The 23,114-nt window shown below is 42.2% G+C and overlaps 1 protein-coding gene across 1 annotated transcript in view; it reads left to right on the forward strand.

Annotated features, from left to right (window-relative positions):
• Positions 1–22,161, forward strand: part of ABCB1 (ATP-binding cassette, sub-family B (MDR/TAP), member 1) — an 85,362-nt gene extending 63,201 nt beyond the window's left edge. Inside the window, exons 21-28 of the mRNA XM_005876137.2 lie at positions 1,310–1,513; positions 3,367–3,467; positions 5,062–5,202; positions 7,258–7,414; positions 8,175–8,372; positions 17,758–17,968; positions 20,596–20,762; positions 21,553–22,161. Coding sequence (XP_005876199.1) covers positions 1,310–1,513; positions 3,367–3,467; positions 5,062–5,202; positions 7,258–7,414; positions 8,175–8,372; positions 17,758–17,968; positions 20,596–20,762; positions 21,553–21,759 — 1,386 coding nt within the window. The 3' untranslated portion in view covers positions 21,760–22,161. The remainder of the gene's footprint in view (positions 1–1,309; positions 1,514–3,366; positions 3,468–5,061; positions 5,203–7,257; positions 7,415–8,174; positions 8,373–17,757; positions 17,969–20,595; positions 20,763–21,552) is intronic.
• Positions 22,162–23,114: the final 953 nt, after the last annotated feature.

Consider the following 23,114-nt stretch of genomic DNA (forward strand, 5'->3'; position numbering starts at 1 on the left):
TGAGAACAGGAGCATTCTACATCCTTCCTGTACGCAGCTCTCTCCTCGTATGAGAGAATCCTTGATCAGCTCGTAACTTCCGACTTTTGAATTTAAAATGTATAAATACAGAGTGAGCTTGCTTGGAAGGCCACTCCATTCTTTGACTTATACCCAATTTAGCTAAGCACCCCTTTGATAGAAGCTCAATGATGGCATCAAATACAAATAAATGATCTGTTATTTATGCTGTCCCTTTCAGCCCCAAGGCAGTTCCCTGGTACGCAATTTAAAGTATAGAGGCTACTGGTAGTTGTAGCAACCTTTTCCCCTAGTTACTGGTCTATTGTTTTATCACATAAGTGTTGAATGGGTTTAGAGAGTCGATATTGGGGAAGGGGGTCTTATAAAGGATTCTGTCCTAAAATTCATAACCAAGAGAAGTTTTAGTTATGAATCAATGCACCTGTTCATTTCGGGGTTGGGAGAAATTTGTCCAAAGTCACAGAAGTGGCAGTGACCACCCTGGACTGTACTCCACCATAATCTTTACCTGCGACCAGCCCTACTCAAGCAGAGGAAATTCTGAGAGTGGGAAAGAGCATAGCCATTTCCAGACAAAGCAGATCTGGGGGCCAGAGGAGGGATGTTGAATATCTCTCGGGCACAGGGGGTTTCCAGGGTAGAGGAAGGGAAGTATGGAATGGTAGATGGAATTGACCGTCTAGTTTGACTCCGGGTCTAAGAGTTGCAAATCACTGAAAGTCATACTTCAGGCTCCCCCAGGCATTCAAACAAAAGGATCTGATGTCTGCTTAATATCCTGAATTAAATTCCATAACTTTCAGCTCTCTGTATTTTTTCCAAATCAAATGCAGATTAAATTGCACACAATAAGCATCTCACATATGCCAACATACATTTGAATATTCTTAATGACAAATGTTATAAGTAATTCTGCAGCTGACATTGGAAATTTCCAACATTCACAGTTTAATATAATTGTCAGACTCTTTTATCTTGTTAATTTGCAGAGCTCACTTTAGTGATCATGGTTTGATTAATGAAAATTTTCTTGGTATTGAAACATCAGAAGAAATAGAAATATGAAATTGAATTCTGTATTATTGATCCTGTACTTTTAGTATTTATTGTGAAGTCATGAAAATCTGCATTTTACAAACCAAGTAAACCTTTATTTTTTATGTTATTACTGAGAAGATAATAGGTTTTCATGAGGCTGAATTGTCACAATCCTAAAGAAAATGTAAGCATGGATTTTAAAGATAATGTAAAAGTGTCCATCTAATTTGTTTTGTTTGTTTTACAGGCAACAGGTTCCAGACTCGCTATAATTGCCCAGAATATAGCAAATCTTGGGACAGGCATTGTTATATCCTTAATTTATGGCTGGCAATTAACACTTTTACTCTTAGCGATTGTACCCATCATTGCAATAGCAGGAGTTGTTGAAATGAAAATGTTGTCTGGCCATGCACTAAAAGATAAGAAAGAGCTAGAAGGTTCTGGGAAGGTGAGTTCAACTAAATTAATTGCTTACCTCAGTAGATTAAAATATTCTAATCAGTGTTATTCTGTTACTATAACTCATTACTACTCATAAGCTCGAAGAATGTTCTCAACCAATAAAAAATAGAACTATATGACGCAGTGATTCCACTTCTGGGTGTTTATCCAAAGATATTCAAAATGATATATGCACCCCTATGTTCATTGCAGTATTTATAATAGTCAAGATATGGAAGCACCTAAGTGTTCATTGATAGATGATTAGATAAAGAAGAGGTGGTACATATATACAATGGAACATTACTCAGCCATAAGCAAGAATGAAATCTTGCCATTTGTGACAGCATAGATTGACCTAGAGCAGTGGTCGGCAAACTCATTAGTCAGCAGAGCCGGATATCAACAGTACAACGATTGAAATTTCTTTTGAGAGCCAAATTTTTTAAACTGAAACTATATAGGTAGGTACGTTGTTATTAATTAGGGTACTCCTAAGGTTTAGGAAGAGCCACACTCAAGGGGCCAAAGAGCCGCATGTGGCTCGCGAGCCACAGTTTGCCTACCACTGACCTAGAGGGTATTATGCTAAGTGAAATAAGTCAGACAAATACATATAATTTCAAAATAAGTGAACAAAATAAACAAACAAACAAAAGAGAAGCAAACTCATAAATACAGAGAATAAACTGATGGTTGCCAAATGGGAACGGGGTGAAGGAATGGGTGAAAAAGGTGAAAGAATTAAGAAGTACAAATTGCCAGTTATAAACATAGTCACGGGGATGTAAAGTACAACATAGGGAATATAGTCAATAATATTATAATAACTATGAATAGTGCCCGGTGAGTAGTAGACTTATCAGGGTGATCACTTAATAAGTTATATAAATGTCTAATCACTATGATATACACCCAAAACTAATATAATGTTGTATGTCAATTATAATTGAAATTTAAAAGAAATTTTTTAATAATTAAATGATAGAAACTCTCTGGAAAACAAATTAATAATATGTGCCATGTTTTTTTACAAATTAGTTTATTCTCTTTGACCTAGGAATTTCACTTTGAAGAACTTCTAAGAAAAAATTAAACATGGACAAACATTTATGTACAAGGATGATTATCACAGCATTATTTTTAGTTAAAAAAAGAATGGAAAACCTTGTTCAATAATAAAGGCATTCTTAAGTGCCTGGGATATTAAGTGGCCCATTACACATCCCATTATTAATGTATATTCAATGACCTTAGGAAGTGCTCTTCATATTTGTTGAAGTAAAAAATAATGATATAAGGCCAAATATGGAATTGTATCCCAATTTTGTTAAATATGTATATGCTTAGGGGAAAAAAATGTAAGCTAATATCTAAAATACACCAATATGTGACTTTGTATCACTTTCTGTACCTCTTTTATATTTTCCCAATATTATTCAGTTGTCATGAATGATAAATATAAAGAGGAAAATATGAGCATCACATTAAAAATATAAAATTACTATAAACTTAAAATGTGACTGTCATAGAAGAAACAGCACTGCAGTAGATGTAAAATACTGAGTTCTTGGGTGACCTTTGCCACTGTAAAGCTGTGTGGCTTTAGGTAAATGCCTTTATCGGTTTAAGCCTTAGCTTCTCTTTCTGTAAAAAGGAGATTGAGTTAGCTGATCTCTCTTCCAGATCTAAAACTCAATTTGGTGAATTACTTAGGATCCTTTTCCATAGTGAAGAAGCTCATAGGTCATAATAAGTTAATAATGTTAATTTTATTATGACATATTCTTTCTCTCTTTTATGGGATTCAAGCTAACCGCTTGTCTCTGTGCCCCTGGGTGACTGGGTGCTCTGTTACAGATCGCTACCGAAGCCATCGAAAACTTCCGAACTGTTGTTTCTTTGACTCGGGAGCAGAAGTTTGAATATATGTATGCACAGAGTTTGCAGGTACCATACAGGTAATAACCACTGAAGGGTGTGTCGATCATCAGAGTGGTTTTCCGGAGGATTGCTTTGGCCAGAAGGTGGGGAACAAGTGGAGAAGCTACTAGAAGGGAACCATTTGGGAAGTACTTGTAACTATGCAGGAGAGAAATCACAAGACCCTGACCTAAGACGGGGGCATCTCTGAGGTAGAACCTGTAAGAACAGGTGCCTGATGGGAGGGGGTGGGAGAGAGGATACTGAGAATAACTCTCTGATGCCAAGTTTGGATAATGACCCAAGTATTTGCCTCGTTGGAAATTAGTTCTTTGTGGAACATGAGGGGGTGGTGCATCTTCAAGAATGCCTTTTCTTCCTCTCTTTACCCTGTTCCAGGGAAGCCTGCTCTTCCCCTAATGAACTCATCCGGTGGGGGCTCTGGGAAGTGATCTAAGCATAAGTAAGCCCAACCTCTGAGTCTCGGTTTCTTCTATGGGAAAAGGAGAGAGCTCCACCTTATCGATGGGTTTTCAAACTTTTCTTTTACGATAGTAGAGCCTATGTTTTCCTGGGGATAAAATTATTTGAAATCCCAATATGTGAAGTAGATCAAAGCAGAGTTGATCTGGTTGAAGCAGGAGGAGAGGCCCAGAAGACCCCCCATTTGTCGGCCTGCTCTTACCTTCACATTGCCCAGTCCCAGGTGGCTCAGAAAATGCATGAATGGAAACTCCTTTGTGAAACCACTAACTCCCCTTAGCATGTTATTCATAAGGTACCTCCATTGCATACACTCTAATCCAACTTGATTCCTGGATCCCCAATGGCAAGAACATGCCTGATTCCTCTGTGCTGCCCCTCATGGTCCCTGCAGCTTGTAGGTGTTGGATAAATGTATGTTGCATGAATGTTTACTATAGTGTACATACGTTATACATTATATATCCAAGAGGAGGGGAAATGGGGAAGAAACTTCCATTTATGAATCTCTAACAGGCTCTTCAGGTTTTCCTTGGCTTATTTTAACATAGCCTCAACACTTGGAAGTGTGGTTAATCCTTCATTAAAGACTAGAGGCCCAATGCATGAAATTCATGCAAGAGTAGGCCTTTTTTCCCCTGGCTGCCGGCACCAGCTTCCCTCTGGCACCCGAGAACCAGACTTCCATCCGGCTGCCGGGACCCAGGCTTCCCTCACAGAGGGAGGCCCCACCCACCTGCCGCAGCCCGCCAGTTGGTAGCCTGGGCCTCCCTCATGGGCCTCCCTCTGTGGCAATCATGGGGTGATGGCCAGGCTCCTGACCAATCGCATCGCACCCGCCTTGGCTGGCCTGGCGCCAGTGGGAGTTATAGAGTGGTCCCGGATGGTCGTCCACTGTTCGGCCGTTCAGTCGATTTGCATATTATGCTTTTATTATATAGGATTATATAGGATAAAGACTGCAGCTCGGGGATTAGGCAGTTTCCTAAATTCTCACAAGTAGTAAAGTGAGGACCAAAATTCGCTGTTTGGAAACTAAACCCATCATTGCCTGCCATGCCTCCATGCCCCACCACTGACCTATCAAAGGTTACGTTTTAAGGACTGAAACATGAAAGCCAAGTAAGTTTCCAAATGTCTTCTTTTCAGAAACTCTTTGAAGAAAGCACACATCTTTGGAATCACATTTTCCTTCACCCAGGCAATGATGTACTTTTCCTACGCTGCCTGTTTCCGGTTTGGTGCCTACTTGGTGGCACGTCGGGTGATGGTGTTTGAGGATGTTCTCTTGTAAGTAGTGGATTAATATTTACACTTAGACTCTAGAAATAAAGCCGAGGTGAACAAGCTTCATGCCTGCCTGGAAAACTTTTCCTGTGAAGCTTCAGGAACAGATTTTCATGATTCAGAAGGTGTCATTTTGCCTCTGAGTCTTCGCGTGTTGTCACTGAAGCACCTCTTTCATTTGGGGAGTCAGTGACTTCCCGTCACCAAAGTGCTGACTCACACATTTGAACTTCTGGGTCTGTGGTTTGTTGGGGTGGTGATTCAGTAAGGGGTTTCCAGAAGGCCTTGACATTTGGGAGGAAGCCTAACCCTGAACCAAGTATCTGGCCCTCTTTGATAAAGAAGAGGAGTTAGAAGGTAAGAGCTGGAGAATTTCAGAAATGACAAAGGAAAGCTAGACTTGGACTTTTGCTCCATCTCTTTGAATGCCGAAAACTGTACCTCAGTTGCAGGGACCCAGGCCTGAACTTCTAAATTACTTAGATATGCAGTTTGTATATGAGTGTCTAGATTTGGTGATGGGTGAGATTCTGCCCTGTGATAACATACGACCATTGGTAGGAATATAGTTTTACATTTAAACCAGAATCACCTAAGCTTGACAACATGATGTGTTAGTATAAGATGTTCATCCTATGTAGATATGGACATATACATGCATTATAGTTTTCTCAGGCCGCCAGTTGGGAAAACTATATTTCCACTTAATATATCCATTTGACAAGTGATACGCTGGTGCTGTTTATGACCATGACCAGGAGAGGCATCATTCGCATCGGGGCTTTGATTAGACACTGTGCGCTAGAGGCGGAGAGTCTGGATTCTGGAGGAGAGGCAGTGAGGGACTCACAGTATTAATCTGGGAGGGTTCCCAAGTTTTAGGTCAGTTCCAGGTGCACTGTTTCCAAAGGCATGTTGATAAATGTGTGCAGGGGAAGGCAGCTGGAATGTTGCGAGTATGAGAAGTTATCAAAGAAGCAAAGTTCCTGCACTGTACCTGTGGTGTAGCCGAAATCCCAACCTCGCTTTCCCTTGCCATTTCTGAAACTCTCCAGCTCTTACCTTGTGCTGCTCTTTTCCCCCACAATATTCCTATACTTGAAGGATGTCTTAAGCAAAATGATATAGATTCTTTTTTTCAATTTGAAAAACTTAACAGTAGACTTAATCAAACTTGCTACTTCCTAAAACAGAAGATAGAAGCGAATGTAGGGATGTGCCTGGACATAAACATTGAGAGCCGGACTAGATATCCTGTAGAGTCCTTCCCCACTTGAAGCAGTTATGGTTCCCATGTCATAGATGAAGAAGCTTGATGCATCTTGGGAGCAGCATGCTACCTGGGTCTGTAAGGAGCTCTTTCCTTACTGTACAGCTCATAGGTTTTCTAAGACTGATGCAATTCCAGCATCCCTGCCTATGTCCATTATTGATTGCCACAATAATGCTGCATGACAGCTAGCCATTACAGTGGTGTACAATGATAGACATTGATTTTTGCCCACAAGTCTGGGTCAGCTGGACAGTTCTGCTGACCTAGGTTGGGCATAACAGAGCTCAGCTAGGCTGATCCGTGTCTGCAGTGAGCTGTGAGCTAGTTGGCCGGGACCCACACGCTTCCCTCCATCTGTGCCTTGTTCTCCAGCAGGCTGGCTGGGCTTGTGGTGATGGCAGAGTTCAGAAGCAGAGAGAGACAGAGAGCGAGAGAAGCATACAGGGCCCCCTGAGTCATAGGCTTGGAACTGGCAACAGTCACTTCCACCACATCCTGTTGACCAAAGCAAGTCACAAGCCCAACCCAGATTCAAAGGGTAGGAAAACAAATTCCCCTTCTTAAATGGAGAAGCTGCAAAGTCACATTGCAAGAAGCTGAGGATACAGAGATGAAAAATGGGGCCATTTTACAGTCAACCTGTTGCACTTACATGACCTTAAAAAGAAAAGTGGTTTTTCTATTTTGTAATTGTTTGATGCTATGCTCTCTGGTTGTAAAAGTGCCAGCTTTCAAGCTTCACAGTTATAATTCTTTGCACACATTTTGTCTTTGTTTTTTTATAGGGTATTTTCAGCTATTGTCTTTGGTGCCATGGCCGTGGGACAGGTCAGTTCATTTGCTCCTGATTATGCCAAAGCCAAAGTGTCAGCGGCCCACATCCTCATGATAATTGAAAAGACCCCTCTGATCGACAGCTATAGCACAGAAGGCCTACAGCTGGTGAGTTTGATTATAAGATCTGCTCCTAACTGATGAATGAAAGTATTCTGGAAGGAGCCCTGGCCAGTGTGGCTCAGTTGGTTAGAGTGTTGTCTCATACACCAAAAGGTTGCAGGTTTGATTCCCAGTCAGGGCACATACCTAGGTTGAGGGTTCAGTCCCCAGTTGGAGTGCATACAGGAGGCAACTGATTGATGTTTTTCTCTTACACTGATGTTTCTCTTCTCTCGCTCTCTCTCTCTCTCCCTCCCTCCCTCCCCCCCTTCCTCTCTCTAAAACAGTATGTCCTCAGGTAAGGATTTAAAAAAAAAGAGAGAGAGAGAGAACATATTCTAAGAGGAAATCTGATAAAATCTGTGCTTTTAAAAATTTGCTGATGATAAAATGAAACTTTCTAGATCATGGGTTCATTTTTTTAAATGTTAATAATATATATTTACATCCAATACTTTTTGTATGACAAAGTTACTGGGAGATAGGAATACTGCCCACTTAAAAGCAAATCTTGTTAACCAAGTTTTATTATATGTAGATTATTCCTGGGGAACAGATTGAGTTATCACATTGTTTTATATTAACAATACAGGCTATAAAAATACTGACTCTTTGAGATTGTATTTATTAAATTCTAGCAGTTACAAATGAAACCCAATTATAATACAAGTTCACTACCTTTGACACCTGGAGCTCAAGGGGTTGGCCATACAAGGTGTTTCCAGGATTACAGCAATGAAACTTAATGATATTGTTCTGATTTTAGAATACATTGGAAGGAAATGTGACATTTAATGAAGTCGTGTTCAACTACCCGACCCGGCCCGACGTGCCCGTGCTGCAGGGCCTGAGCCTGGAGGTGAAGAAGGGCCAGACGCTGGCCCTGGTGGGCAGCAGCGGCTGCGGGAAGAGCACGGTGGTCCAGCTCCTAGAGCGCTTCTACGACCCCTTGGCCGGCACAGTGGTGCGTACTCAACTCACTAGTTATAGAGTGGTCCCGGATGGTCGTCCACTGTTCGGCCGTTCAGTCGATTTGCATATTATGCTTTTATTATATAGGATTATATAGGATAAAGACTGCAGCTCGGGGATTAGGCAGTTTCCTAAATTCTCACAAGTAGTAAAGTGAGGACCAAAATTCGCTGTTTGGAAACTAAACCCATCATTGCCTGCCATGCCTCCATGCCCCACCACTGACCTATCAAAGGTTACGTTTTAAGGACTGAAACATGAAAGCCAAGTAAGTTTCCAAATGTCTTCTTTTCAGAAACTCTTTGAAGAAAGCACACATCTTTGGAATCACATTTTCCTTCACCCAGGCAATGATGTACTTTTCCTACGCTGCCTGTTTCCGGTTTGGTGCCTACTTGGTGGCACGTCGGGTGATGGTGTTTGAGGATGTTCTCTTGTAAGTAGTGGATTAATATTTACACTTAGACTCTAGAAATAAAGCCGAGGTGAACAAGCTTCATGCCTGCCTGGAAAACTTTTCCTGTGAAGCTTCAGGAACAGATTTTCATGATTCAGAAGGTGTCATTTTGCCTCTGAGTCTTCGCGTGTTGTCACTGAAGCACCTCTTTCATTTGGGGAGTCAGTGACTTCCCGTCACCAAAGTGCTGACTCACACATTTGAACTTCTGGGTCTGTGGTTTGTTGGGGTGGTGATTCAGTAAGGGGTTTCCAGAAGGCCTTGACATTTGGGAGGAAGCCTAACCCTGAACCAAGTATCTGGCCCTCTTTGATAAAGAAGAGGAGTTAGAAGGTAAGAGCTGGAGAATTTCAGAAATGACAAAGGAAAGCTAGACTTGGACTTTTGCTCCATCTCTTTGAATGCCGAAAACTGTACCTCAGTTGCAGGGACCCAGGCCTGAACTTCTAAATTACTTAGATATGCAGTTTGTATATGAGTGTCTAGATTTGGTGATGGGTGAGATTCTGCCCTGTGATAACATACGACCATTGGTAGGAATATAGTTTTACATTTAAACCAGAATCACCTAAGCTTGACAACATGATGTGTTAGTATAAGATGTTCATCCTATGTAGATATGGACATATACATGCATTATAGTTTTCTCAGGCCGCCAGTTGGGAAAACTATATTTCCACTTAATATATCCATTTGACAAGTGATACGCTGGTGCTGTTTATGACCATGACCAGGAGAGGCATCATTCGCATCGGGGCTTTGATTAGACACTGTGCGCTAGAGGCGGAGAGTCTGGATTCTGGAGGAGAGGCAGTGAGGGACTCACAGTATTAATCTGGGAGGGTTCCCAAGTTTTAGGTCAGTTCCAGGTGCACTGTTTCCAAAGGCATGTTGATAAATGTGTGCAGGGGAAGGCAGCTGGAATGTTGCGAGTATGAGAAGTTATCAAAGAAGCAAAGTTCCTGCACTGTACCTGTGGTGTAGCCGAAATCCCAACCTCGCTTTCCCTTGCCATTTCTGAAACTCTCCAGCTCTTACCTTGTGCTGCTCTTTTTTCCCACAATATTCCTATACTTGAAGGATGTCTTAAGCAAAATGATATAGATTCTTTTTTTCAATTTGAAAAACTTAACAGTAGACTTAATCAAACTTGCTACTTCCTAAAACAGAAGATAGAAGCGAATGTAGGGAAGTGCCAGGACGTAAACATTGAGAGCCGGACTAGATATCCTGTAGAGTCCTTCCCCACTTGAAGCAGTTATGGTTCCCATGTCATAGATGAAGAAGCTTGATGCATCTTGGGAGCAGCATGCTACCTGGGTCTGTAAGGAGCTCTTTCCTTACTGTACAGCTCATAGGTTTTCTAAGACTGATGCAATTCCAGCATCCCTGCCTGTGTCCATTATTGATTGCCACAATAATGCTGCATGACAGCTAGCCATTACAGTGGTGTACAATGATAGACATTGATTTTTGCCCACAAGTCTGGGTCAGCTGGACAGTTCTGCTGACCTAGGTTGGGCATAACAGAGCTCAGCTAGGCTGATCCGTGTCTGCAGTGAGCTGTGAGCTAGTTGGCCGGGACCCACACGCTTCCCTCCATCTGTGCCTTGTCCTCCAGCAGGCTGGCTGGGCTTGTGGTGATGGCAGAGTTCAGAAGCAGAGAGAGACAGAGAGCGAGAGAAGCATACAGGGCCCCCTGAGTCATAGGCTTGGAACTGGCAACAGTCACTTCCACCACATCCTGTTGACCAAAGCAAGTCACAAGCCCAACCCAGATTCAAAGGGTAGGAAAACAAATTCCCCTTCTTAAATGGAGAAGCTGCAAAGTCACATTGCAAGAAGCTGAGGATACAGAGATGAAAAATGGGGCCATTTTACAGTCAACCTGTTGCACTTACATGACCTTAAAAAGAAAAGTGGTTTTTCTATTTTGTAATTGTTTGATGCTATACTCTCTGGTTGTAAAAGTGCCAGCTTTCAAGCTTCGCAGTTATAATTCTTTGCACACATTTTGTCTTTGTTTTTTTATAGGGTATTTTCAGCTATTGTCTTTGGTGCCATGGCCGTGGGACAGGTCAGTTCATTTGCTCCTGATTATGCCAAAGCCAAAGTGTCAGCGGCCCACATCCTCATGATAATTGAAAAGACCCCTCTGATCGACAGCTATAGCACAGAAGGCCTACAGCTGGTGAGTTTGATTATAAGATCTGCTCCTAACTGATGAATGAAAGTATTCTGGAAGGAGCCCTGGCCAGTGTGGCTCAGTTGGTTAGAGTGTTGTCTCATACACCAAAAGGTTGCAGGTTTGATTCCCAGTCAGGGCACATACCTAGGTTGAGGGTTCAGTCCCCAGTTGGAGTGCATACAGGAGGCAACTGATTGATGTTTTTCTCTTACACTGATGTTTCTCTTCTCTCGCTCTCTCTCTCTCTCCCTCCCTCCCTCCCCCCCTTCCTCTCTCTAAAACAGTATGTCCTCAGGTAAGGATTTAAAAAAAAAGAGAGAGAGAGAGAACATATTCTAAGAGGAAATCTGATAAAATCTGTGCTTTTAAAAATTTGCTGATGATAAAATGAAACTTTCTAGATCATGGGTTCATTTTTTTAAATGTTAATAATATATATTTACATCCAATACTTTTTGTATGACAAAGTTACTGGGAGATAGGAATACTGCCCACTTAAAAGCAAATCTTGTTAACCAAGTTTTATTATATGTAGATTATTCCTGGGGAACAGATTGAGTTATCACATTGTTTTATATTAACAATACAGGCTATAAAAATACTGACTCTTTGAGATTGTATTTATTAAATTCTAGCAGTTACAAATGAAACCCAATTATAATACAAGTTCACTACCTTTGACACCTGGAGCTCAAGGGGTTGGCCATACAAGGTGTTTCCAGGATTACAGCAATGAAACTTAATGATATTGTTCTGATTTTAGAATACATTGGAAGGAAATGTGACATTTAATGAAGTCGTGTTCAACTACCCGACCCGGCCCAACGTGCCCGTGCTGCAGGGGCTGAGCCTGGAGGTGAAGAAGGGCCAGACGCTGGCCCTGGTGGGCAGCAGCGGCTGCGGGAAGAGCACGGTGGTCCAGCTCCTAGAGCGCTTCTACGACCCCTTGGCCGGCACAGTGGTGCGTACTCAACTCACTTGAAGTTTTTCATCGTCTAAAAACCTGGACACATTTAATTTTTCACTGTAAGCCACGGTGTTTCAAACCTTTAAAGAACAGTCCTTTAATTTCTGACATCCTCGATATGGTCTCCAAGCCAACATCTCCAGCCTCTCTCTCAACACTGCCCCCTCCCTTCTCTCAGTTGGGTTTCAGCTTACATGAGAAGATCCAGCAAAAATTTAAGGAGCCATAAAGGTAGAAGAGGAGTAGTAGGAGAGACAAGGTGGGAGCCAAGGATGGGGAGTGTTTCAAGAAGAGGAAGGTGTCAGCAATGACAAAGGCTATGGAGAGGCAGGGTAAGATGAAGAGTGTAAAAATATATAGGATTTGGCAATGAATTGGCTGCTTCTGGCAGTGTAAGGTATTCTCAGTGAAGAGGTGGTGCTTGGAAGCAGGTGAGCATTGCTGAGTTGTGGTTAGGAGAGGAAACAGAGACTGGTATAGACTATCAAGGTCAAAGATGAAGGAAGGGCAAATAGGAATAGCAGCTGGAGTGGGGAGGTGGAGTCTAGGGAAAATGGTGAGGGGGGAGATCTTGAGCATTTTTATGGCTGAGGGAGAAATAAAGCTGTTGATGGAGAAAGGGCATTGCAGCATTTTCTGAGGGGAAAATAGTAAGATCAACCAATTTTGGAAGTGGGTAAAGAATGTAGAGGGATTCCCTTTTGTTTCTTGAACTAATAGAATAAGTGAATGGTTATATTTATTTATTCAACAAACCTTGCTGAGTAACTGTCAGGGACTATCTTTGATACTGGGGATGAGATAGGAGTCATGAAGAGAGTAGTAAAATTTTAAATAATTATAATGGAGAATAGGGGGGCGGAATCAGAGTAGGAAGGAATAGAATTTACAGCAAGAAAAATTCATCATGAAGATGTTATTTAATTATTGGTTGCACTCAGATGATATTAAAAATATTTAACAACTGGAATGGTAAGGGCACTGACCAACCAGAATGGACACCTGTTCCATATAGTCAGATTGATGCCATCATCTCCCTATGGGCCCTACTTGTATTAGTGACTGACATGAAAATAGAATTTTCAGCCTGTAGACCAGGGCATTCTTGTTTCCCCATAGCATTCATGGTTACTCAGTTGTATGTTTTATTGTATTCAAAGACAGTTATGCCTTTAAGCAGTCTATTCGTTCGCAGCTACATAAGCTTTGTTTCTTATTTTTTATTACCTTTTTAAATATTTTTTTTTTGTGAATTCTGATTTCATGCTTCAATTTCGTGGCTAAAGTTTGAACAAAGGACTCTAAATGAAGACCTCACTGACAAATGAGGCAATCAGAGGAGGAAATGCTAGCTCTCAGACACCGATGATGGCCCTTAATGGACATGTAGTAAGCAGTGTGTTAAATGTTGAGCTCTAATGAGTTATAGGGTCTGGTGTCTGTCCTCAACTGAAGAGATGGGGCACATACTTCCATGAGGTAGAATAAAGAAGGAGATAAATTTGAACCAGTTCTTAAGGGATAAGTAGAACTGGTTGCATAAGGGTATGAGAGTAAGCAGTCAATCAGATGCCATTTGGTGCAAGAGATCATGTGAGCTGTGGTTGATAAGTGATTTGTTCCCTATGTCCATATAGGCCCATTTGGCTGAAATAGTGGGTTTAACCAGAGTTGTGGTGCTCATGCTTTTTTTTTAATTCTTTATTGTTGAAAGCATTACATATAGTATTACATATGTTTCCTTTTTCCCCCCATTGATCTCTCCCTGGCCACCCCACCCCTCTCATGCTTTTTTTTTATTATAACCCATTTAGGAAGGACAAAAAAATTTCTTATGGCCTCACCGCTGCACTCATAGTCACTTTAATGGAAATAGCTCTCGATAACAGAGTTGAGTCGAAAACAACAGTAATGGTAAACAGTACAATAATTAAACAAGAAGAACGTAAAGAAATTAATTAATTATTCTACACATACAGAAATAAAAGGGAAGCATAATTAAAAGCATGGATCATATCAGTGATGATTCAGCATATGAAACAGAAACTGCTATAGGTATTTCAAGTAGATAAGTATTTAATAAAAGCAATTAGCTGCTTACAAAATCATTGAGAGAGCTGGAAAAGTAGAAAGGAAAAGTGGAAGAAAGTAAGTGCTCTAAGACAGCCAAATCACAGCACCACAGGCTGGGATCCTGTGGCCAGGAAGTTGCGCAAATTATGCCACTGTCACAGCTACTCCAAACTCAAAGACATAAGATCAGAGTGTGCCTTTTGCAAAAACTCCCGTCTGCTGGAACATGTGTGTAAGCTTACCTCTGCTGCTAAAAAGAATTGGCCTCTGCCTTCCAGATTTTGCAAAGGGTTCCTCAGTGGTAGAACCTCAGTTACTTCCAGAACCAGAAGAGAGTCTGGGAAATAAGTTTTAGCCTTCCAGTCCCTTGATTTATGGAAGGGCAGACACAGAATAAAATGGCGGTGAATGCTGAGTGCGTTGGACAATAACCATCTCAAGACGACACTGATAATGCACTGAAAGCAGTGACCTCATCTATTGCTTTATCTGCTCCTGTGCATTTGCACTAGAACTTTGAAATACTGCCAAATGGCACATAGCAGCCAGACTTAGTGGAAGTGTCACCAATAAACACTAGTGCATGTGCCAAGTTTTGTTTATGAATACCAATTAGTAACCCTTAACTCAGTGGTTATTAGTAATTAGTCCTCATTACCTTGTAAAAATGGGGATGTGGGATTTGAGCATTATTTGATCTGTGATCGTAAGAACTTCAAAAAGGACTTGATCCTGAGCTCAGGAAATCTCATGAACATTACCCGTGTGGTGGTTCTCAAAATGGTGTCTATCAGAATGGCCTAGAGAGCTAGTAACCAACACAGCCACCTGGTTTATTCAAGTAGGTTAGGACCTGGCCTTTTAATTTTCACAATTTTCCCAGGTGATTCCGATGCCAATTATAGTTGGAGAACCACTGGACTGATACATTTGAATGGTTTTGGTTAAATTGTGGGGAGTGTTGAACAACAAAACAACAGAATTGTATGTATAGAGGGAGGTTCCAAGTTGTGTGGAGCCTGGAGGTTATACAATTTTATGGATGCTACTTAAAAGAATACAAAGTTACGAATACAAAATTAGGTACAGAAGTGAATATTTGCTTAGAGTGAAAAAAAGTCACAACAAAATTTAACTAGAAACTTAAAGATTCTAGTTTCTTCTTTAGGCAAATTATCATCAATACAGTACTTACCTGAAGGCCCTTCTTGACCACAGCCTGGCCTTCCTCCCACGCAGAACACTGTCCAAGACCCAGCATTTACCTGCAGTTGAGGCCTTTAAAGCTTAACTTCATTAGCTTCACTGTTAAACTGCCTCTGATTTGAGTCTTCCCCTGACCTATCCTCTCTCTCCTCTCTCTGGTCCATCCCACACACCACCCTCCGAGTCCTCTGTCCTTAGGACACAGTTAGCAGCCTGTCGTCGTTGTCTGGGTATTGCCCGGTGGGTGTCTGGGCTAACATGGGGGCATTCCTCTTTTGAGGCAGGACCGGAAATATCTTTCAATTATGAGACACTTGTGTTACCAAAACCCAAAAACTTGATTTCCTAAATTAAGTGTTTATTTATTTGAATGGTACTCACTGATTTCCAAGAGTTCCTTGATCTTCCCTCAAACCACCCCTTAGACCTCAGACAAAGAAGCTCTGCATTCATCTGTTTTACACTTTGGCTTCTAAACATGTTTCCCCCAAAAAAGAATTCTTCAGCTAACACAGATTTTAAATAGTTTGCAACTCTGGTGTATCGTGTGGGAAGGAGGAGGCCCAAGACTGTTATTGTATTCAGTGTGAAGGAGGAACTCATTTAAACTTGCTGGAATCATTCAAATTTGTCTGATTATATTCGGCAGTATATATTTTCCTTCCAGGGGCATGCCCCTGGAAAAAAAAATTTTAAACACACAACTACTCTCTTTCCTCAGATTTCCATTTCTCACGCACCATGTTCCGTTTAACAAGGTCTGCTGTTTTGCCACACGTTTGTATGGTTTTTCCTGCCTCTTTCTACCTTCACTTCACACTGTAAGGAAGCCTGGGGCATAGATGCTTGGAACAGTCTCCATGGCAACTGGGCTTGGTACCAATAAGGTCACGGCTGTATTCCATTCTGCATCTGCGAGCTTCACAAACAGAAGCTGTCTTCCTGCAGCAGAGATTGTACCCTACCCCTGGCCAACTGTCTCCCAGAGGTGCCCAGCCAGTCACGCAGGATCCAGAGAGTATTTATGGCTCTCGGTATATACTCGTCACCGCTATTAGAAAAGCTTGAAGCTGAGTCACTCATGTCTTTATCAGAGGGGATGAACAGCTCTCTCACTCAAATGCCAGAATTCTCTTGCAAAGTAGATCTTTGCGGCAGACATATCCACATCAGAGAGTGAGGACTTTTATCAGCAAGGCTGTGAGGGGCACCACCCTGGGCATCTAAGCAGAATCCAGGGAGCCAATGACCAGAGAAAGGCCAGCCTCTCCTTGCTACTTCTTTGGCTCAGCATTATAGATGTCCATCCATCCTTTCATCCATCAACCATCTATCTACCCATCTTCTTTAGTTCCAACTACAGCACATGCAGAGAGAGGTATATTGCTGGTAGTCCTTGCGTGCATCCTCTGTGCCCAGTAACTGTGCTAGTGGGGGTCCATACATGATCTTGTTTAATCCGTAATTCCAAGAGTTTAGGAATGATCACAATTCCCGTTTTATCTACAAGGAAGCTCTCAAGAAATTAAATCACTTTCCCAGCATCAACAACTACTGAGTATAGCAGCCACCTTCCTCCCACTCTCACTTCTATTCCATTTCATTGCTGCAGCCCATTCCTCAACAACCTGATCCTAACCAACTCAGGGCAGATCAGAACCCTGACCTGCAAACCTATTATGTGGTCAGAATAGTTATTTATTCCCCATCTAATCTCAGCTACTTTTCCTCTGAAAAATTGATACATAAGAATAAGGATGCCAGGAAATATTCCAGAAATATAATGCATTGTATTGGTTTCCTGTGACTGCCATAGCAAGTTTCATCTAATTTAGTGGTGTGAAAAATAACAAAATGTATTATGTTACCAATTCTGGAGGTCAGATGTCCAGAATGGCCCTCATTGGGCTAAAATCAAGGGGTCAGCAGGGCTGGGTTCCTTTTGGAGGCCCTAAGGGAGAATCTGTTTCTGCCCTTTTCTGGCTCCTGGCCCCTTCCCCATCCTCAAAGCCAGCAATGACCGATTGAGTCTTTCTCCTACCGCACACTCTGCTACTCACTCTCCTGCCACCTCTTCTATAATTCAGGACCCTATGGTCACACTGGGTCCACCTGGATAACCCAAGATAATCTCTTCATTTTGGGATCAGCTGATGAGCAAATTTATACAATTCGCCTTTGCCGTGTGACATAACATTCATGGGTTTCATGGATTAGAACATCAGTATCTTGAGCTTGTGTGTATGGCATTATTGTACCTACCACCTGCATATATCAAATACTAGGGTTAAAGCAGAAGAAACATGACAGCTCCTCAAAGCATACAGCTATGACCTTATTTAATTAACCTTGATAATAAAAAAACCCAACAATAAAAAGGTAGTCTCACAGTCAGTTGGCAGTTTTAGTGTATGGATAATGATATTAATATTGCTAAATGCACAGTGTCCTGGTCATGAGGTTGATCTGTGAACTCCTGCTTTCAGCGCATCGACAGCAAAGAAATAAAGCAGCTGAACGTCCAGTGGCTGCGAGCACAGCTGGGCATCGTGTCCCAGGAGCCCGTCCTGTTTGACTGCAGCATCAGCGAGAACATTGCCTACGGAGACAACAGCCGGATGGTGTCACAGGAAGAGATTGTGCGGGCCGCCAAGGAGGCCAACATCCACCACTTCATTGAGACGTTGCCTGACGTAAGTCTCCCTCCCACGTGGGAGTCCAGGAGCCTGTGGCAGCCACCCTGACCTACAGTTTGATTTCTAAAGGGCTGGTTGCCCAAAGGTGAAGAAAATGAGCAACTATAACACACACACACACACACACACACACCCCTCCCCCAACACACACACCCACACCTGAATACAAGAGTCTGGCCACATTTTCTATCCCCACCGGCTGACCTTCCCTGTGAACAGCCTGACAGGGCATGTTTCTGGGGGGCCTTTCCCTTCAAGTCTGAGTGCAGGGCCCGCAGAAGCAGGCATGGCCCTCCCTCCCCAAGTATCTCCCAACCTTCCTCCTTGCAGCTCTTCCCCAAGCCTCACACCTCCCTGTGGAGTCAGGCCAGGGGACAGGACCCATGCCAGGAAGAAGGCTCTCTGTGAATAGGGCTGAACCGCCAGGGTGGCAGTGATGTCGTGTAATCTCTCACCATTGCCCGTTTCATGGGCCCCAAGCTCTGCTTATAGGGTTGATTATTGAAACCTTCCCTGGGCTGTGGTCCCATGGCTGTCCTCCGAATTCCTCCCGGGAAGCTAGATAAACAGAACTTATCACCCTCTTAAGTCCTATATTTTATTTATTTTATTTTATTTTTTTGTTAATCCTCACCGAGGATAATTCTTCCATTGATTTTTAGAGAGAGTGGAAGGGGAAGAGGGGAGACAGAGAGAGAAAAACATCGATATAAGAGAGACACATGGATTGGTTGCCTCCCACACATGCCCCAACCAGGGCCAGGGATTGAGGCTGCAACCGAGGTCCGGGCCCTTGGCCAGAATTGAACCTGGGACCCTTCAGTCCGATAGGCACTCTATCCACTGAGCCAAACCGGTCAGGGCTTACTAGTAAGTCCTATATTTTAAAGTGCATCTTGACGTAACTCATCTGACCCTCTTCCCTCTTTATTGTAAGGAAGTCTCCCCTGAGAAATAAAGCTCAGTAGCATCAAACCAGCAGGGAAGGCAATCTGCTCGTGGGGAAGGATAGCAATGCCAGGTGGCCCTCTTTCCCAGTGTTTTCTTTTCCAGAGGCTCTTGTTTGGATAACTGCTGCCACCACATCATAGTCCCCAGGAGAGGGCATTGTCCCCCTCCCAGCCTTTCATCTTCTAGCCCCCCTGTGAATAGCTGGCCCTTTCCACAGCTAGCACATTTTAAAATATAGTTTCAGTCCCCTTTACTAATGACGAGGTTGGGGCATGGACCATCAGCATCTCCTGGGACCTTGTAAGAAATGCAGATTTTCAGACCCTACCGCAGACCTGCTGAATCAGAAACTCTGGAGGAGGAGTCCAGCCGTTGATGCTTTAGTAGCCCAGGTGATGCTGACGCAGGCTAAAGTTTGGGAACCACTGGGCTAGGGATTGACAAAGACAAACACAGAGAGTAGCTATTACCTAGCTTATTGATAAGCCTGCCCTCTGGCATTGGTCTTCCACTGGGACCCCACCATTCTGGGCTCCTGGGCTCCATCTGTCACACAGAGCACAAGTAGATCTTGTGAGTCTTTTTCTCGGACAAGGAAAGAGAAGGTAAATCCCCTGAGTCCTGTTTTCTGTCTGAGGAGCCACTTCTTCTCCTGAGTGATTTGTACTAGGATTTACCTCGCCCTGCAGGGTTACAGCCCTGCCTTTCCCAGCCTCAACAGGCTCAATACTTTATCAGTGCAACCTGGTCACTCCTGCACTCACATGGGACACAGTGCTCCTGCCTCCCCGGCAGATGTAGCCCTGGGGTAGAGCCAGCCCCAAGCATCTGCTGGAACCTCACCTGGAGTCTCCTTATTCCATCTGCAGGTGGAGTCCTTGGTCTGAGTGCCACAGAACTAGGGTTGCAGGTATAGCAACTAAAAATAGAGCCTGGACTTTACAAACTCTGAGTGTCAGAATCAGAGTCTACATTCTGACTAAAATTTTAGCCGGGAAGGGACTGTAAATAAGATAGCATTGTTATCTAGGGTTACACGTGCTTTCATATCCTGTTTTGGCTCTCCCCTATGTACCCTCCTAACATCTGTTCCTATCATCATATTGAATAGTGACAGTTACCTAATGTGGGCAACAAGTGTGTGAAAACAAATTGGGGAAAGCCAGATTTAATGCTTAGCATCCATTAAAATTGTTGAAACATGGGGGATAATTTTATTAAAACAGACACCAAAAGGCGGGCATCCTAAGAAGTCTTCCCTTCCTCACTTTAAAATAATGCAGAGAGCGTCACCTATTGGTTAAAAATACAATGAGCATCAAATTTGTATTTATTTATTTTTGTATGCATAGCCCATTGAAATCAAATTTCCTTCCTCCTACCAATCTTTGTCCCAAATATAATGAAACCAGAAGACTGGAAGAGACTAAGATTGAGACAGTATTCTTCCTCCTAGACATGCTCACTTGTTTATACGAAGACATATCTTTGAAAACATAAGTGTTCTAGTTTCAAGAAGAGAGATCAAACCTGCCATTTGGAGCTATGTCTGTGTTTGTTTCATTCCCTATGAACCATTCCTATTCAGAACCTAAACTTTTTTTGTATGTAGGGAAGTGGCTATCCTCTTTTCTGTAAGCAAACCCTTTTTTAGGATCTTAGTTCTACTTTTGATAGTAACTCCACTGTTGCCTGACAAATATAACACCAGAGTAGGCGACAAAGGAACCCAGCTCTCCGGCGGCCAGAAGCAGCGCATTGCCATCGCGCGTGCCCTGGTGAGACAGCCGCGCATTTTGCTTCTGGACGAAGCCACATCAGCTCTGGACACAGAGAGTGAAAAGGTAAGAATGGAAATTGGACTTATTCACACGGACCTAAGATATAATGTGTGCTTCTAACTTCCACAGTAGAGGACAGCATTCAGCCACATATTTTGATTATCACTTATGTCACCTTTCAGTGGAACTCAAACACTTCCTGTAGCTGTTATTACTGGTAAAGGGAACTGAGATAAAACCAGGCACAACAGCCTGGATCACTCTGTATTGACCTAAGAAGCTGCATTCAGGAGACGATATGTTTCCATTTCCACTGGTGGCATTTCCTCAGCGACTATAGAAAATGGGGGGAGGGCACTACGATGTTAAAAGCTGACCGTACCTTAAGGTAAACATTACTAATCGTTTTCAGTTCGAGAAAAAGTGGAGTATTCAGGCACCTGGAAGCACACTAATTCTGAGAGGTAGCCCATCTTAAAAGGACCAAAATGCAAGGAAGCTGTCTTTGTGCTCAGTCTTCCTGCATTTGCGGTAGAGCGGTACCAGAGGGCTGCTTTGAAGGATGTTGTATGGCGCGGCCACCAGTAAATGTTCTTAAATGATTGGATGGGCTGTATTTATTGTCATGCCTTGGAGAATAGATCACTCGTGCCTCAGAACTAATCCAAACTAGGATTCGATTATCTTCTGACACGCCAGATCCCTTGCTTTGTAAAACCTGTTACATTTCACTGATACCATTGTTACAGAAGAACCTATTGTTGGATAAATTAGTTTTAAGGGTTATTATGGGAGAGGATGTAAAGGGAGAGGGCTGTTTGTATCAGGATTAATTTACATGAATATTAAATAGGTTGTCCAAGAAGCCCTGGACAAAGCCAGAGAAGGCCGCACCTGCATTGTGATCGCTCACCGCCTGTCCACCATCCAGAACGCAGACCTGATAGTGGTGTTTCAGAACGGCAAGATCAGGGAGCACGGCACCCATCAGCAGCTGCTTGCACAGAAGGGCATCTACTTCTCCATGGTCAGCGTCCAGGCTGGGGCCAAGCGCTCGTGAACTGTGACCAGATAAGCTGTTAAATATTTTCTAATGTTTGTGTTAAAATATGGCATTTAGTCAAAGTTAAAAAGTGAGCACTTACTGGAAACACTATGTAGAGTGACCTGTTTCATATTTCCTGACATGAGATCATCCCATCAAGTTCAGAGTCTTGAAAGACTTTATAGTGGAAGGAACCAAAAGAAACATCATCAGATGGAATAAAACGATGTTTTCAATTGCATTAGAAGTTTATATAATAATTCAAAGTAGATTTTGTTAATAAAATGTGTAACTTTTGTGTATATTTTCTTATTTGGACTGCAACTGACTGCCTTGCTAAAAGTACTATAGAAGAAGCAAAAAGTACTGAATGTTTGCATAAAGCGCCTATAATAAAACTAAACTTTTATATGACTGGAGTCATCTTGTCTAAAACACCTGTAAATATATTACCTCCTAATTGGAATATTGAAGATCCTATCTGCATTTTTTAAAAGGACTCCTTTAAAAACGCCTATTAGTTTTTTATTTTTGTGAGAATGCTTAAATAGTGTAAATAATTCCTGGTCTACATGTATTTTCACACTGGGTCCTAAAGAACTATCTACCTTCATTCTTGAAATTGGCCCTGCTGATTCTTGCATTTGCACATAATGATGGTTCTCAAACTGACCACACAGATCGATACAAGATTCATGGGCTTGGGTGGGACAGAGGATGCACAATGTGACATGTCTACTCTGATGTTCATTACATGTTTTGCATTGCTCTTACAAAGGACTTTTACAGGATTTTAATATTTTTGTACTTTAAAAAAATACAATTACTCTTTTCCTGTTTCAATAATGAATCACTTTTCCCAGTTATTGATCTCTACAAAGTTGATCTTTCTGGTGGCAGATGTTTAAAATATCACATAAGCCCTAGCCAGTGTGGCTCAGTTAGTTGGAGTGACATCCTGTGCACAAAAGGTTGCCAGTTCAATTCCCAGTCAGAGCACATACCTAGGTTGTAGGTTTGATCCCCTTTGGGGGCGTGTATAAGAGGCAACTGATTGACGTTTCTCTCTCACATCAATGTTTCTCTCTCTAAAATCAATATAAACATATCCTCGGGTGAGGATAAAAAAATGGTTAAGGAGACAAAAAAAGGTCCTTATATAATTTATATAATTATAAGTAAAATTATGCATACACCCTACAAAGACTGAATCTTGAAGAAATATAAAATCTAAATAGACCAATGAGTAAGAAGATTGAGTCAGTAATCAAAAACCTCCTAACAAAGAAAAGTCCAGGAAAAGATTGTTTCACTGGTGAATTCTACCAAACATTCAAAGAAGAATTAACAGCAATTCTTCTCACACTTCC

The sequence above is a fragment of the Myotis brandtii genome, unplaced genomic scaffold (assembly GCF_000412655.1).
Source record: "Myotis brandtii unplaced genomic scaffold, ASM41265v1 scaffold48, whole genome shotgun sequence".
NCBI classification, from domain to species: domain Eukaryota; kingdom Metazoa; phylum Chordata; class Mammalia; order Chiroptera; family Vespertilionidae; genus Myotis; species Myotis brandtii.